General features: G+C 44.8%; 1 protein-coding gene across 1 annotated transcript in view; it reads right to left on the reverse strand.

Moving 5' to 3' along the window:
- Positions 1 to 810: 810 nt before the first annotated feature.
- acat2 (acetyl-CoA acetyltransferase 2) overlaps positions 811 to 15,113 on the reverse strand; it is a 55,627-nt gene continuing 41,324 nt past the window's right edge. Inside the window, exons 8-9 of the mRNA XM_085981541.1 lie at positions 5,281 to 5,391; positions 811 to 4,121 (exon numbers count right to left, since the gene is read on the reverse strand). Of these exons, the coding sequence (XP_085837667.1) occupies positions 3,951 to 4,121; positions 5,281 to 5,391 (282 nt within the window). The 3' untranslated portion in view covers positions 811 to 3,950. The remainder of the gene's footprint in view (positions 4,122 to 5,280; positions 5,392 to 15,113) is intronic.

Here is a 15,113-nt window from a genome sequence, read left to right on the forward strand (position 1 = left end):
AAATCTAAACAAGGGGTGAATGTGGTAAACCACTTTTATCGTTCACTATCGTTACACTATAGTTATCACTGTTGTATTGTTCTCACTGTTCTCACTGTTGTATCACTATACGAGGTCGCCTCTTGTCGCGCTGTTATACCTGGGCTGACCACCTCCGACTCCGCCCATGGCTCCACCTACCTGCCCAGGTATAAAGGTAGTCGACTGGCTGGTATTCCTCCTTGTTGGACCCGATCACCCACGAGGGTGGGCTCTGTTATTTAGTCAATAAAAACCTTTAGTTACGTTCCTAACTCGTCGCTTTTTATTGGACGAATTGATAGGTATATCAGAACCTCAACCTCATTATGTGGTCTAAGACAGTTTCTCCAGAGATTTGCAAAAATAGGTAATTTCTGGAGAATGTCAACAAGACAGACTGAAATGCCAAGGCCTGTTACAGGGCTGGCACTCAGGAGGCATTCTGAATCCTTCGGATACATACGTTTATCTGTTTCACCACTACATGTCTACTTTTTATATACATGTAAGAAGATAAGAAATCTCCTTCCAGTCCCAGCAGAAAGAGGAATCAAGTCTTTGAAAGGTCAAACAAATGCTGCCTAATGTGACTATATCCTGGGGTCTTACACAGGTCACTCACACAATACACTGGGGTCTCACACTATATCCTGGCCCTGTGTTGTCAGGAATGCAAGATGAGTTAGTACCTTGTGTAGTCAAGGATGTGAGGCGAGCTAGCACCTGTGTTATTGTCCTCTATATATGTAAGTGATTCTCTGGTCAGAGGCTCCATCACTCCGGGTAATGTTCGTTCTTGCTTCCAGAGTTTTATTATTGTAGTGTAAAAAAAAATATTTCCGTGCACAATCTAGACATTACAATATAACCCAATGATTCATTCTTAATACACTGAGTTACTCATGCATGGTAAATAAAGCTTCAGAATCTCTAACAACAGGGACGGTGGTGGAATTAACGCCAGTTTCCAAAAGCGTGCATGTGTCAGTCTTGTCAATTTCGGCAATCACTGATGGCAGCTCCATTGTCAATAAATGTGTTATAAATATATATATACGTATATATACATAGGCACATTCACAGCCCATATTTAAATATACTAGACAAAATGCATTCCTACATTTCTTCAGCTTTGGCCCAGAATTTGCTAGCGCATGGCCTCTCGTGGTGAGCGCTACGAGTTGGATTTCTTTCCTCGCCCTTCAGCTCCAATTAATTTTGTGCCACAAATTACTGGTCATGCGAGTTGATAACAGCGAGGTCAATGGGGCATCTGGGACCTTGATGAATGACGGAACTAATAGTTTATCTCCTTAAACAATTAAATTGAAAGAAATTTGGGCCTCAGCTCATCTGCTGCTGAAACTCTCATCCATGCCTTTGTACCTCTAGGCTCGACTAGTCCCATGCTCTCCTGGGCGGCCTCCCACCTTGCAGCCTCCATAAACTTCAGCTCATCCAAAAGTTCCCCTCACTCAGCAACACTATGCTTGCTGACCTACATTGGCTCCTGGTTCAGCAACGCCTCGATTTTAAAATTCTCATCCTTGTTTTCAAATCCCTCCATGGTCTTGCCACTTTGTAATCTCCTCCAGCCCAACAACCCTCCGAGGTCTCTGCACTCCTCCAATTCTGGCCTCTTACGTATCCCCAATTTTCTTCGTTCCACTATTGGCGGCTGTGCCTTCTGCTGCCTAGGCCCTACGCTCTGGAATTCCCTCCCTAAACCTCTCTGCCTCTCCTCCTTTAGGACGCTCTTTAAAACGTACCTCTTTGACCAAGTTTTGGTCACCTGTCCTAATATGTTCATATGTGGCTCGGTGTCAAATTTTGTTTGATGATCGCTCCTGTGAAGCGCCTTGGGATGTTTTACTACGTTAAAGGTGCCGTGTAAATGCAAGTTGTTGTTAGAAAGCTCTGAAGTGGCTGCTTGGACTTCTGATTATTTAAACAATGTTTATTAAAATATCAGCGAATTACATGCGGGAAATTTTGCTTTTTTTTGCCTATGGAGCATGACACAAAGATATGAATATGGCAGCCTCCTGCCCAGGGTTCAGCTTACTTTTCAATTCATGAAATTCAGGAACTGAAGACAGCTGCCACCTACACACGAAAGCTATATAATTTATAGTAAATCAAATTTGATGATCTACTTGCTTTGCCAGCCAGTTACTTGTCCACATATTCTGAATCAGTGACATTCACATCCAATAGAGCACTTTCCAATCTGTGCTCTCTTTGTTTCCTTTCAGTTTACCAAGGAAGAGGACTTTGCCAAAGCTATGGTAAACAAGGAGGTTGCTGGGATACTGGATGAGATAAAAATAGATGAAGTGGAAGTACTAGTAAGGCTGGCAGTAATTAAAGTAATAAGTCACCCGGTCCAGATGGGATGTATGCTAAGGTGCTGAGCGAAGTAAGGATAGAAATTGTGGAGGTGCTGGCCACAATCTTCCAATCCTCCTTAGATACGGGGTAGTGTCACAGAACTGGAGGATTGCAAATGTTACACCCTTGTTCAAAAAAAGAGGATAAACCTGGCAATTACAGGCCAGTCAGTTTAACATTGGTGGTGGGAAGCTTTTAGAATCAATAATCCGGGAGAAAATTAACAGCCACTTGGACAAGCATGGACTAATAGAGGAAAGCCAGCACAGATTTGCTAAGGGCATATCATGTTTGACTAACTTGATTGAGTTTTTTGATGAGGTAACGGAGAGGGTGGATAAGGGCAGTGCAGTTGATGATGTGTATATGGACTTTCCAAAAGCGTTTGATAAAGTACCACATATTAGGCTTGTTAGCAAAAGTGAAGCCCATGGGATAAAAGGAGCAGTAGCAGAATGGATACAAAATTGGCTAAGGGATAGAAAACAGAGTTGTGGTGAATGGCTGTTTTTTGGACTGGAGAGAGGTATGTAGTGATGTTCCCCAGGGTTCAGTACTTGGACCACTGCCGAATGGCCTTTTTTTGTGCTGTAACCATTCTATGATTAATGACTTGGACTTGGGGTTACAGGGCACAATTTTGAAATTTGCAGATGACACTAAACTTGAAAGTGTGGTATACAGTGAGGGAGGTAGTAATAGACTTCAAAAGGACATAGACAGGCTGGTGGAATGGGCGGACACATGGCAGATGAAATTCAACGCAGAGAAGTGTGAGGTGATACATTTTGGTAGGAAGAATGAGGAAAGACAATACAAGCTAAATGGTACAATTTTAAAGGGGGTGAGACCTGCGGGTGTTTGTGCACAGATCTTTGAAGGTGGCAGGACAGGTTAACAAAGCAGTTAATAAAGCACATGGGATCCTGGGCTTTATAATTAGAGGCTTAGAGTACAAAGCCAGGAAGTTATGCTAAACCTATATAAAACACTAGTTTGGTCCCAGCCGTGGACTCGCCGTTACTTTTGCAGCAAATTCTGGACCAATGTGTTGAAGGAGCATAATCAGACATCGACAACAGACTGCAATCACCCTTTCATTTTGTTATGCTAAAGCATCTGTGTGAAATTCCTGCTCAGTTTTATCCAGTGCCATGAGTGCAGGGTTTTGTTGCAGAAAAAGCATGGTGGCATAGTGGTTAGCACTGTTGCCTCACAGCGCCAGGGACCCGGGTTCGAATCTGGCCTCGGGTGACTGTCTGTGTGGAGTTTGTACATTCTCCCCGTGTTTGCGTGGGTTTTCTCCGGGTGCTCCGGTTTCCTCCCACAGTCCAAAGATGTGCGGGTTAGGTTGATTGGCTATGATAAATTGACCCTTAGTGTTAGGGGGATTAAATACGTGGGGTTACGGGGATAGAGTGGGATATGTGTTGGTGTAGGGGTTACGGGGATCGGGTGGGATATGTGTCGGTGCAGGCTCGATGGGCCGAAATGGCCTCTATCTGCACTGTGGGGTTTCTGTGATTCTGTGATCTGATTCATTGCCTTTCAACACACATTGCTATTCCCATACCACCTCCAATACACAAAGCAGCAACCCCATGCTTTCCTCCTGTTCTCTCCAGAGCGTAGAGAAGCGTCACCAGGATGCGGCATCCAGACATTCCCAGGGGGTGACCTAAAGCAATAGCACCACCTTGGATGTTTACCTACAAAAACACAATCGGTCCAATGTCAATCAATACAACAACTTGTTTTCTAAAGCAAAAGTTACTTTATCCTAGAGTTTTAACTCTGATTTTTCAATCACCCTGTACCCAATTGCTCCTCAAGGTAATAAGTTGTGTGGGGTATATTTCTATGGGAGAAGACAGCTTCCTGGTATCTGGGTGGTGAGTGAGATAATCATAGCTGGCTCAGCAGAGTAATTTAAAACCTAATAAATATGTCTCCTCCAGCTAATAAAGATACTTATATTAATATTATGTTCAAGGCTATTTGAGAGGTGACTGCAAACCCTGGCAGGGGTGGGCTTGGTTGTTGGGATGTGATCACAAGCTGTACAGAAACTGGAACATCACCAATTGCAGCATTATGGGGATCTCTTAATAGGGATGTCCAGTAGTGAGCAAAAGGTTTACTTAAATTCATTAAAAAATTGGAGTCAAGAGTACAATTGAAAAGTTCTTTGATGGGTGAACTGAACTGCAAGGGGTTGCACTGAGCAGTAGGCAGCAGAAACTCCCAGGTCTGATCTGTGCTGCATTAGTTAAACTCAGCCAGGGCTTTGACAACTGGCCTCAGTCCACCAGGAGGGAGGTGGGAAAAAAACACAGTAAGGATTCTTCCCTCTGATCCATGAATGACCCCTTGTTGGAAAGCGAATGTGCAAACATTGGGTGACTTGGTTGCGGCATCCCCCCATGTTTGAATAGCCCACGGCTACTCACCGACTTCATTCACAGGTGAAGAACTGGCTCTTGGGTGAGGTAACAGAGGATGGCTAATGCTCATGCAAGCATACTCCAGTAAGATCTGGCACCTTCAGGAGCAGTGAGGGAGAGGGGAGAACACTGGGGGAAAGGATTAGATATAAAACACAGTGCCTTAAGTGCCCAAAGCTAAAGATGTCAACTGATCTGTACTGGTGCAGTGATATTCTCTGATGCTCCAGATACAAAATATAGCGGTACTGCCTCAAACAAGGGTCTGTTTCTGTTACTGGCACACCAACACCCTGCTCCAATATAAATATATCTTGTCATCATTGAGATTGCTGTATAACTCGTGTGCTTTTGCAATACCTGTCTTTTCCAGGTACACCATTTCGCTGTTACTTTTGAAAGGACTTTTGTATCTACATCTCACCTTTTCTGGGTTTAAACCCAGCTCCTTGACAACAGCGACTGATTGTGCTGCAAAAGCTTCATTAATTTCAAACAGATCAACTTCAGCCAGTGTCCAGCCAGCCTTCTCCACCTAGTGAATTTAACAAGTCAGTACATTTAACAAATCAGTAAATGAAACCCACAGCTTAGCAGTGATTTTACACAAATTGTGCTCCTCTGGATGTTGAAAATGTTGAGGCTGCTAAAAGAAAACCCCCAACTCTTGCAAGATGTCTTGTAGATTTGTTGGGGACAATATTTGTAGAGTGAATTCATTATCATGGGTGGCAACAGCAAAAAGGTCATAAATTCAGCTGGTCAGCACACAAACTCACGTTAGGGAGCTGAGCCAAGATGTAAAAGTGAGCTTTTCCCATGATGCCACATCTCTTATTTCCCCCATGAAGCTTTGCAATGACTTATTCTCTTCTGTAAGGCTGTGTAACAGTCCACTGAGCAAGTCACTGACAGTCCACTGAGCAAGTCACTGACAGTCCACTGAGCAAGTCACTGACAGTCCACTGAGCAAGTCACTGACAGTCCACTGAGCAAGTCACTGACAGTGCACTGAGCAAGTCACTGACAGTGCACTGAGCAAGTCACTGACAGTCCACTGAGCAAGTCACTGACAGTCCACTGAGCAAGTCACTGACAGTCCACTGAGCAAGTCACTGACAGTCCACTGAGCAAGTCACTGACAGTGCACTGAGCAAGTCACTGACAGTCCACTGAGCAAGTCACTGACAGTCCACTGAGCAAGTCACTGACAGTCCACTGAGCAAGTCACTGACAGTCCACTGAGCAAGTCACTGACAGTCCACTGAGCAAGTCACTGACAGTCCACTGAGCAAGTCACTGACAGTCCACTGAGCAAGTCACTGACAGTGCACTGAGCAAGTCACTGACAGTCCACTGAGCAAGTCACTGACAGTCCACTGAGCAAGTCACTGACAGTCCACTGAGCAAGTCACTGACAGTCCACTGAGCAAGTCACTGACAGTCCACTGAGCAAGTCACTGACAGTGCATCTGTGTGACAGAAGCACCAAATTAGCGAGGCAGATGTGCACAGAGGAACTCATGGAGTTAAGAGACTGAAAAAAGAGAAACACATACGTACAAATATATACAGAGTTGCAGATGCTGACTGTGACAGAAACCATATTTTTGTCTGTATTAAGATTATTGATTTCAATTTCTTATTACTAGTAACAACACACGAGGGGTAAATAATCACACAGAAAATAACCAATCTGTTCAACACACTTTCAACTTGGAATCCAGGCAGGCTTCCTGGATTGATATCAATGTTTATGTGTCAATAAGTGTATTTGACCGGTACCTGTTGAAATAAAAGGTGGTTTTAATATATCACTATAGATTGAATGCAGAGGCAGTGGGTTTTAGCTGCTTTACAGCATCTTTGATGGCTTTCCAATTATATCAAGATATTTTAACTGGGGGAAAAATGTCCAATGCCACTGTCAAAGAAGGTCTCCAACCAGCAGAGGGTCTAGGTTAGTATGACTCTCATTGCATTGTGCCACATAAGATCCAGTTATGTTGAAAGATAGCTCAGGGGAAGCATCTTTATTACATTTGATAAATGTAAAACAACAACTACTTACATTTATATAGCGCATTTAACAGAGGAAAACATTCCAAGACACTTCACAGAAACATAATCAGACAAAATATGACACCGGGCCATAGAACGAGAACTTAAGAGAAGGGATTAAAAGCTTGGTACAAAAATTATAAAGGTTCTAAGGAAGGTCCTAAAGAATGAGAGAGGTGGCGAAGCGGAGTATAGTGAAGGATAGCAAAGTTTGTAATACACTGTTTCATGATGAATACCGTTCATTTATTGACTTGATTTCCAACAACTTGCATTAATGTAGCGCTTTTAAGGCAGAAAAAAGTCCCCAGGCACTTCACAAAGGCATATGGAACAAAATAACGCTGAGGCAAAAAGGGAGCTATTAGGAGGGTGTGACCAAAAGTTTGATCAGAGAGGTGAATTTTAAGGGTCTTAAAGGACAAGAGGTGAATGGAGGGGTTTAAGGAGGGGATTCCAGAATGTGGGACCTAGGCAGTTGAAGGCATAGCTGCCAATGTTAGTGCGAAGGGAGGGGAATGCACAAGAGGCCAGAGTCAGAGCAATGGAGAATCCCTGGCAGGGCTGGTGGAGTGGGGGGACGTAGATATAGGGAGGGATGAGCACATGGAGGGATTTAAACACAAACATGACAACTTAAAATCTGAGGCATTGAAAGCCAGTGTAGGTCAGTGAGGGCAAGGGTGACAGGAGGGGTACTTGGTGCAGGATAGCATACAGGCAGCTGAGTTTTGGATGAGCTGGTTTATAGAAGGTGGAGGATGAGAGGCTGGCCAGGAGAGAACTGGAATAAGAGAGTCTGGAAGGATGGATGCGGGTTTCATTGGCAGATGGCCTGAAGTAGGGACAGAAGCGGGCAATGGGAGTAGTTAGTGTATGTGATGGCGAGAATATGGGGTTGGAAGCTCAACTTGGGGCTGAATAGCAGGCCAAGGTTGTGACAAGTCTGGTTCAACCCGAGAAGCTAGCAAAGGTACAAAGCTTTAGTGGGGGACATAGACAATGGCTTTGATCCTCCCAGTGTTTAATTGAGTAAAATTGTGGCTCAGCCAAGACTGGATGTCAGACAAGCAGTCTGACAACACAGAGGCAGTGGATGGATTGACAGAAGTGGTGGAGAGGTAGAGCTGTGTGTCATCAGAGAACATTTGGAAGTTGATTCCCATGTCTTCGGAAAATGTTGCCAAGGGGAAGCACACAGATAAGGAAGTGTAGGGGCTAAGGATAGTTCCTTGGAGGATTTGTGAGGTGAACAATGCGGGGATGGAAAGAGAAGCCATTGCTAGAAATGCTCTGGCTACGATTGGACGGATAAGAGTGGAACAAAGTGAGGGCAGTCCCATCAAACTTCACAATGGAGGAAAGCCACTGAAGGAGGGTCAAAGGCTGCAGAGGCTGAGATGGGATAATGCACCATGGTCAGTCACAGAGAATGCCATTCCTGACTTTGATTAGGGGCACTTCATCATAGTAAGAGAGGCAGAAACCTGATTGGAGAGATTCAAACAGAATTGTGCAAAAGATATGCACGGATTTGGAAGCAACAGTATGTTCTAGAACTTTGAGGATGAAAGGGAGGTTGGAATTGGGGTCATAATTTACAAGGATAGAGTGATTAAGGGTGTGTATTTTGAAAGGAGAGAGAGCAGTTTACAATGTCAGCTGGTGTGGGAACTAGGAAGAGAAGTCGGGTAGTCAGCAGTCTAATGAGAATGGGATCAAGGGAAAAGGATGGGTTTCATAAACAAGATGAACTCAGAGAGGGTTTGGGGGGCGATGGGAAAGAAACTGGAGAGAGACGGGAGTTCAGGTCTGGAAGACAGCTTGGCTTGGTAGGCATGGGAAAGGAAGGACGCAGCATTGGAAACTGAATGGATAGTCTTGGTGACAAAGGAATCCAGGAGCTCTTTTACTTGTTAGATGTGAGGATGGAAAGAACAAGGAATAGGGGTTTAAGCTGAGGATTGATAGTGCAGAAGAGAAGCCAGGAGTTATCTTTGCTTTCTAGGATGATCTTAAGAGTAGTGGAGCTAGGAGTTTGAAAGTGCACTTGCAAGCAAATTAGGGGAGAGTTTTCCCAGGGGACGCAGAAGCTAGCTGGATTGGAAAGGGGTAGGGGAATGTGGATGGTAAGGGATACAAGGAAATGATAGATTTTTTAAAAATGTGTTTATGGGATGTGGGCATTGCTGGAAAGGCCAGCATTTATTGCCCATCCCTAATTGCCCTTGAGAAGGTGGTGGGGAGCCGCCTTCTTGAACCGTTGCAGTCCGTGTGGTGAAGGTACTCCCACAGTGCTGTTCGGTAGTGTGTTCTGGGATTTTGATCCAGCGACGATGAAAAATCAGCGATATGCTTCTAAGTCAGGATGGTGTGTGACTTGGAGAAGAATTTGGAGGTAGTATTCCCATGCGCCTGCTGCCCTTGTCCTGCTAGGTGGAAGAGGTCGCGGGTTTGGGGAGTGCTGTCGAAGAAGCCTTGGCGAGTTGTTGCAGTGCATCTTGTAGATGGTACACGCTGCAGCCATGGTATGCCAGTGGTGGAGGGAGTGAATGTTTAAGGTGGTGGATGGGGTGCCAATCAAGCAGGCTGCTTTGTCCTGGATGGTGTCAAGTTTCTTGAGTGTTGTTGGAGCTGCACTCATCCAGGCAAGTGGAGAGTATTCCATCACACTCCTTACTTGTGTCTTGTAGATGGTGGAAAGGCTTTGGGGAGTCAGGTGAGACACTCGCCGCAGAATACCTATCCTCAGACCTGCTCTTATTGCCACAGTATTTATGTGGCTGGTCCAGTTAAGTTTCTGGTCAATGGTCACCCCCAGGATGTTGATGGTGGGGATTCGGCGACGGTAATGCCGTTGAATGTCAAGGGGCGGTGGTTAGACTCTCGCTTGTTGGAGATAGTCATTGCCTTGCGGTAGTCTAGTCAGTGATCATGACCACAGAAGTCGAACAGCCACAGGAGATAGTGAGGTTGAAAGGGTGGCTGTGAATATGGGTGGGAGAGTTTATATTGGCGGAGATATTTAGAGAGAACAGGACCATGGTGAATTCAGAAGAGAGAGGGCAAAAGGAGCTGAGATGGAGATTGAAATCACTGAGGAGGAGTCACTCAGTGCAGAAGCTGAGCTTCAGTCTGATAGAGTGTACATTCAATTTACCTACTGAAGATGAAGAGAATGATGTAGTAGCACATGGGTCTTGCATTTGTTTACCTGGATTTTGGGCACGGTAACAGTACACTCTGGATCCACTTACAGAAGTGGTCAGTGACACCAAAACTAAGTAGACTATGTAGCGTAAAACCCAAGACTTTTCCCAACTCAGACAATGTACACTTAATATACATCACAATCCAAAGCTGCAATGCTGTAAGGTATGCCCACTCTCTATTGTGTCCTAGTGTAGAGATTCTGACCTCTTGTTCATGCTACAACTCATTCCATTGATACCCCATACTTGTGCAGCTATAGGTAAATATTGGACTATTTGTGGAATAACATAACAAAGGGAAGGAGAATGTGAGAATGAGAGATTGACCTGTTGTCTATATTATGACTTTATACACAGTACAGTAATGCAAAGAAGTAAAAGGGTATGACACACTGTGATTCCAGCTTGTCCATCACCGAGTGGAAATGGTCTTATAGGAAACAATCATGACCTTAACAAAACATAGATCAAAGTGCTTAAGATGTGGCTGAGTGGAGAACGTTTTTTGACTGTATCCCATGCATTATGGTTCTCTAAAGGTTTGGTACACAGTTCTTCCGGTATTTAAATACAGTAGGAAGTGATGGCCTTCCTACTGAGCTTGCCTGGGGACGATGCAGCTGTTTACCTAGTGCCAGGATATAGTGCCTAATGTAACTGGAATCCCCACCATGCTCTATTCACTCCCTCCTCTTTCTGCTTAATGAGCACTGTTCTCATGCTCAGCCCTGCAAACTATTTTGCAGCTGTATTTGTGACACAGCATCATCCACACAACAACCACTGGCATTTGAATGTCACCAGGCACAACAGGTGGCCTCAGCTGTAGTTCATAGGGTCCATTTTCTTCAACTGTGCAATCAGGAAGCGGTCAGGAAAAATCAGTGTAAAAAAGGGGGTGGAGACCTGTTACGTTTCCTCCCCCTTTGTGCTGCCCAGGGATACCCAAAGGGTAAGCAGAGCATCTGCCTAACAGCTCCCACCACAAAGACTTCTGTCCCAGGGAGAATTAGTATGTGTTGCATTAATTGGATTTAGTAGTGGTAACACTGCTTTTTTACTCCAAACATTCAGAATGCAAGGTAGGTTTCAGAGCAGCAATAACAGTACACACCAACCACACATGCACACAAACTCCTCTGAGGGTTACTGACTGATTTCCCTTTTCCTACAAAGGGCACTGAAACCCAGTCTCGCCAAAATTTGCTACTCGTCACGTTCGTAAACACTTTGCTTGCCTGCTTGGATACCGTTTGTTAAGAACAATCTTCATAGAGACTTTCTACTTCAAAGGAAAGCATACCCTTATGGACAAGGCTTCAACGCAACCGTAACTAGAAAATTACATAGAAAAATAGAAAATGCTGGAAATACTCAGCAGGTCAGGCAGCATCTGTAGAGAGAGGGAAACAGAGTTAACGTTTCAGGTCGATGACCCTTCGTCAGAACTGGAAAAAGTTGGAGATGTAACAGGTTTTTAAGCAAGTGTAGGGCAGGGAGAGGGGGAGGGAAGAAAAGAACAAAAGGGAAGGTCTGTGATAGGATGGAAGGCAGGAGAGATTAAGGGGGCGATTTTCTGATGCCGGAGGAGGCAGGTTTGGAGTCGGGAAAGGCGGGAAAATTAGAATCAATGTGGTCGGGTTCAAACCCGCCTCCATGGGATTTTGCCGGTGCCGGTTTTGGAGGTCGGGAAACACTCCTGCCTCCAGCTGGCCATTGCGTTAATTAACGTCTGCAAATGCTTGTTAAGGGCCTCTCTAAGCCTATTTTGAGAGGCTCTCGAGAATTTCCCATCATTTTGGTGTGCTTCACGCAACTTCTGAACCTGGCGGGTTGACTCGTGGGTGGCCTCCTCACTGCTGCAGGTCTAACAAGACATCGTTTACTGCAGCAAGGATTACTTGCAGGTGCCAGACCTTGGCTTTAAAAGGTCTCTGAGCACTTTTAGAAGGCCTTCCAAAGTCGGAAGTGCTGCAGCCTGACTCCATCAACTGTGGGACCTCCTGTGAAGAACCTCGTCCCGCTTACAATGAGCGCTTCCCCAGAGGAGGCATCTGCAAGCAGAATGGGAAACATTCATTTCCTTTCACCTTGGAGCTCAGATGAGGATGAGGAGGAGGAAGAAGCTGAGGAGGAGGAGGATCTGGAGGAGGAGGAGCAGGAGGAGGTCAGAGCGCCGGTGTTTCGACCAGCGGCAGTGGCAGCACGTGAGCACATGGTTGCCAGGGATGAACTTATCATGGCCAGATTTGTATAGGTTGGCCAAGTTGGCACATGTCGGCTCCATGCTAGGACTTCATTGACAATGGACATGACTCTCTGGCCTCCTTTCAGTCAGGCCACCAACCTGACAATGCAAGTGTGGCGGTGCCCACAATGTGGAGCTGCCTAAGGCTAAGTAACAGATGGCATAGCGCCAACATTTTGGCATCAAATCATGTTAATGCTTTCCAACAGGGATGGCATTTCATCAATACACAGAAGCAGTCTCCCAATCTACACACAGATCTGGACCTTATATCCCTTGCCAGCTGTACCCACACAGCCTTGGTTTCTTTGGCAGGCCTCTTCCTCCGAGATGAGTGGAAGAGGACCTCCATGCTAGTTCTCACGCCCCAAACAACATTTGCAGCAACGCATCTGAGAGCCTCGGGTAGGCCCTTGCCTTGGAATTGGATATACATATCTCAAAAGATGTTGGAGATGGTGCAGGAGAAGCAGAAATGCTGTGGAGTGAGCCAAGGGAGCGAGAAGCCATAAAATCAGACTGGAAAAGTGCTGTCAACAGAGGCGAGTTTCAGTCCCAAAACACTAATTGAGCAAGGGCATCCCACACCTCTGAAATCAAGTGGCCAATCATGGGAAAATCTCAATTTTTTGAAAACTATCAGTGGAGGCGAGTTTCAGACACACCCAAGCCGAAACCCGCCTCCAGTGAGAAAATCACCCCTAAGAGACAAAAGGGATGATGGTACAAGGCAAAAGGAGATGGTAATGGGACAAGTTAAGACTGTCAGGACCCTAAATGTTCCCTTTAAGCTGCACGGCCGCGCAGCTCTCTGAAGGTCCTGCGCAGCCAGCTTGCCGGCTTTTAAATAGAAAAACTGCACATGCGCGATATTTTGAATGGGCCACACAGCCCCCAAAATAATTACAGGGAACATCGAGAGAAGGTTTACCAAATGTTACCTGGGATGAAGGACTTCAAGTATGAGAAAAGGTTGGAAAAGTTAGGACTGCTCTTCTTCGAACTGTGAAGGTTAAGAGGTGTCCTAATAGAGGTTTTCAAGATGATGAGAGCTTTTGATAGAACATAAGAAATAGGAGCAGGGGTAGACCATTCGGCCATTCGAGCCTGCTCCGTCATTCAATAAGATTATGGCTGATCTTCTCCTCAAACCCACCTTCCCGCACTATCCCCATATCCCTTAATTCCTTTAGTATTCAAAAATCTATCAACCTCTGTCTTGAATATACTCAACAACTGAGCCGCCACAGCATTCTTGGGTAGAGAAGTCCAAAGATTCACAACCCTTTGAGTGAAGAAATTTCTTATCTCAGTCCTAAATGGCCGACCCCTTATTCTGAGACTGTGACCCCTGGTTCTAGACTCCCCAGCCAGGGGAAACATCCTCCCAACATCTACGCCGTCAAGCCCCTTAAGAATTTTATCTGCTTCAATTAAATCACCTCTCATTCTTCTAAACTCTAGGGAATATAGGCCTAGTCTACTCAATCTGTCCTCATAGGACAATCCCACCATCTCAGGAATCAGTCTAGAACCTTCATTGTAAGTATATCCTTCCTTAGGTAAGGAGAACAAAGCTGTACACAGTACTCCAGGTGTGGTCTCACCAAAGTCCTATGTACTGTAATTGCAGTAAGATTTCTTTACTTTTATACTCCAATCCTTGGCCAACCATTTGCTTTCCTAATTGTTTGCTGTACCTGAATGTTAACTTTCTGTGATTCATGTTCAGGTCCCTCTGAACACCAACATTTCCCAGTCTCATCTTTTAAAAAATATTCTGCATTTCTATTTTTCCTACCAAAGGGATAACTTCACATTTCTCCTCATTATATTCCACCTGCCACATTCTTACCCACTCACTTAACCTGTCTGTATCCCTTTGCAGTCTCTTTACACAACTTACTTGTGAGTCCTCCTCACAGCTTACTTTCCACCTAGCTTTGTATCGTCAGCAAAATTGGATACATTACACTCGGTCCCTTCATCAAAGTCATTGATATAGATTGTAAATAGCTGAGGCCCAAGCACTGATCCTTGCAGCACCCCACTAGTTACAGCCTGCCGACCCAAAAATGACCCGTTTATTCCTGTTTTCTGCCCACTAACTAGTCCTCAATCCATGCTAATATATTACGCCCAGTCCTATGAGCCCTAATTATGTGTAATAATCTCTTGTGTGGCACCTTATCGAATGCTTTTTGAAAATTCAAATACACTACATCCACTGGTTCCCCTTTATCTACCCTGCTAGTTACATCCTCAAAAAACTCGAACAGATTTGTCAAACACGATTTCCCTTTCATAAACCCGTGTTGACTCTGCCCAATCATATTATGATTTTCTAAGTGCCCTGTTACCATGTCCCTAATAATAGGTTCTAGCATTTTCCCTACTACTGATGTCAGGCTAACTGGCCTATAGTTCCCTGTTTTCTCTCTCCCTCCTTTCTTGAATAGCGGGGTTAAGTTTGCTACCTTCCAATCTGCAGGGACCGTTCTAAAATCTAGGGAATTTTGGAAGATCAAAACCAATGCATTCACTATCTCTGTAGCCACCTCTTTTAAAATCCTAGGATGTAGGCCATCAGGTCCAGAGGATTTGTTAGCTTTTAGTCCCATTAATTTCTCCAGTACTATTTCTTTACTAATACTAATTTCTTTAAGTTCCTCATTCTCACCAGACCCTTGGTTCTCCATTATTTCCAGAATGTTTTTTGTGTCTCTGCCATTTCCT

The sequence above is a fragment of the Somniosus microcephalus genome, chromosome 3 (genome assembly GCF_052327205.1).
Source record: "Somniosus microcephalus isolate GS21.2 chromosome 3, FLI_Smic_1.0, whole genome shotgun sequence".
Taxonomy (NCBI): Eukaryota; Metazoa; Chordata; class Chondrichthyes; order Squaliformes; family Somniosidae; genus Somniosus; species Somniosus microcephalus.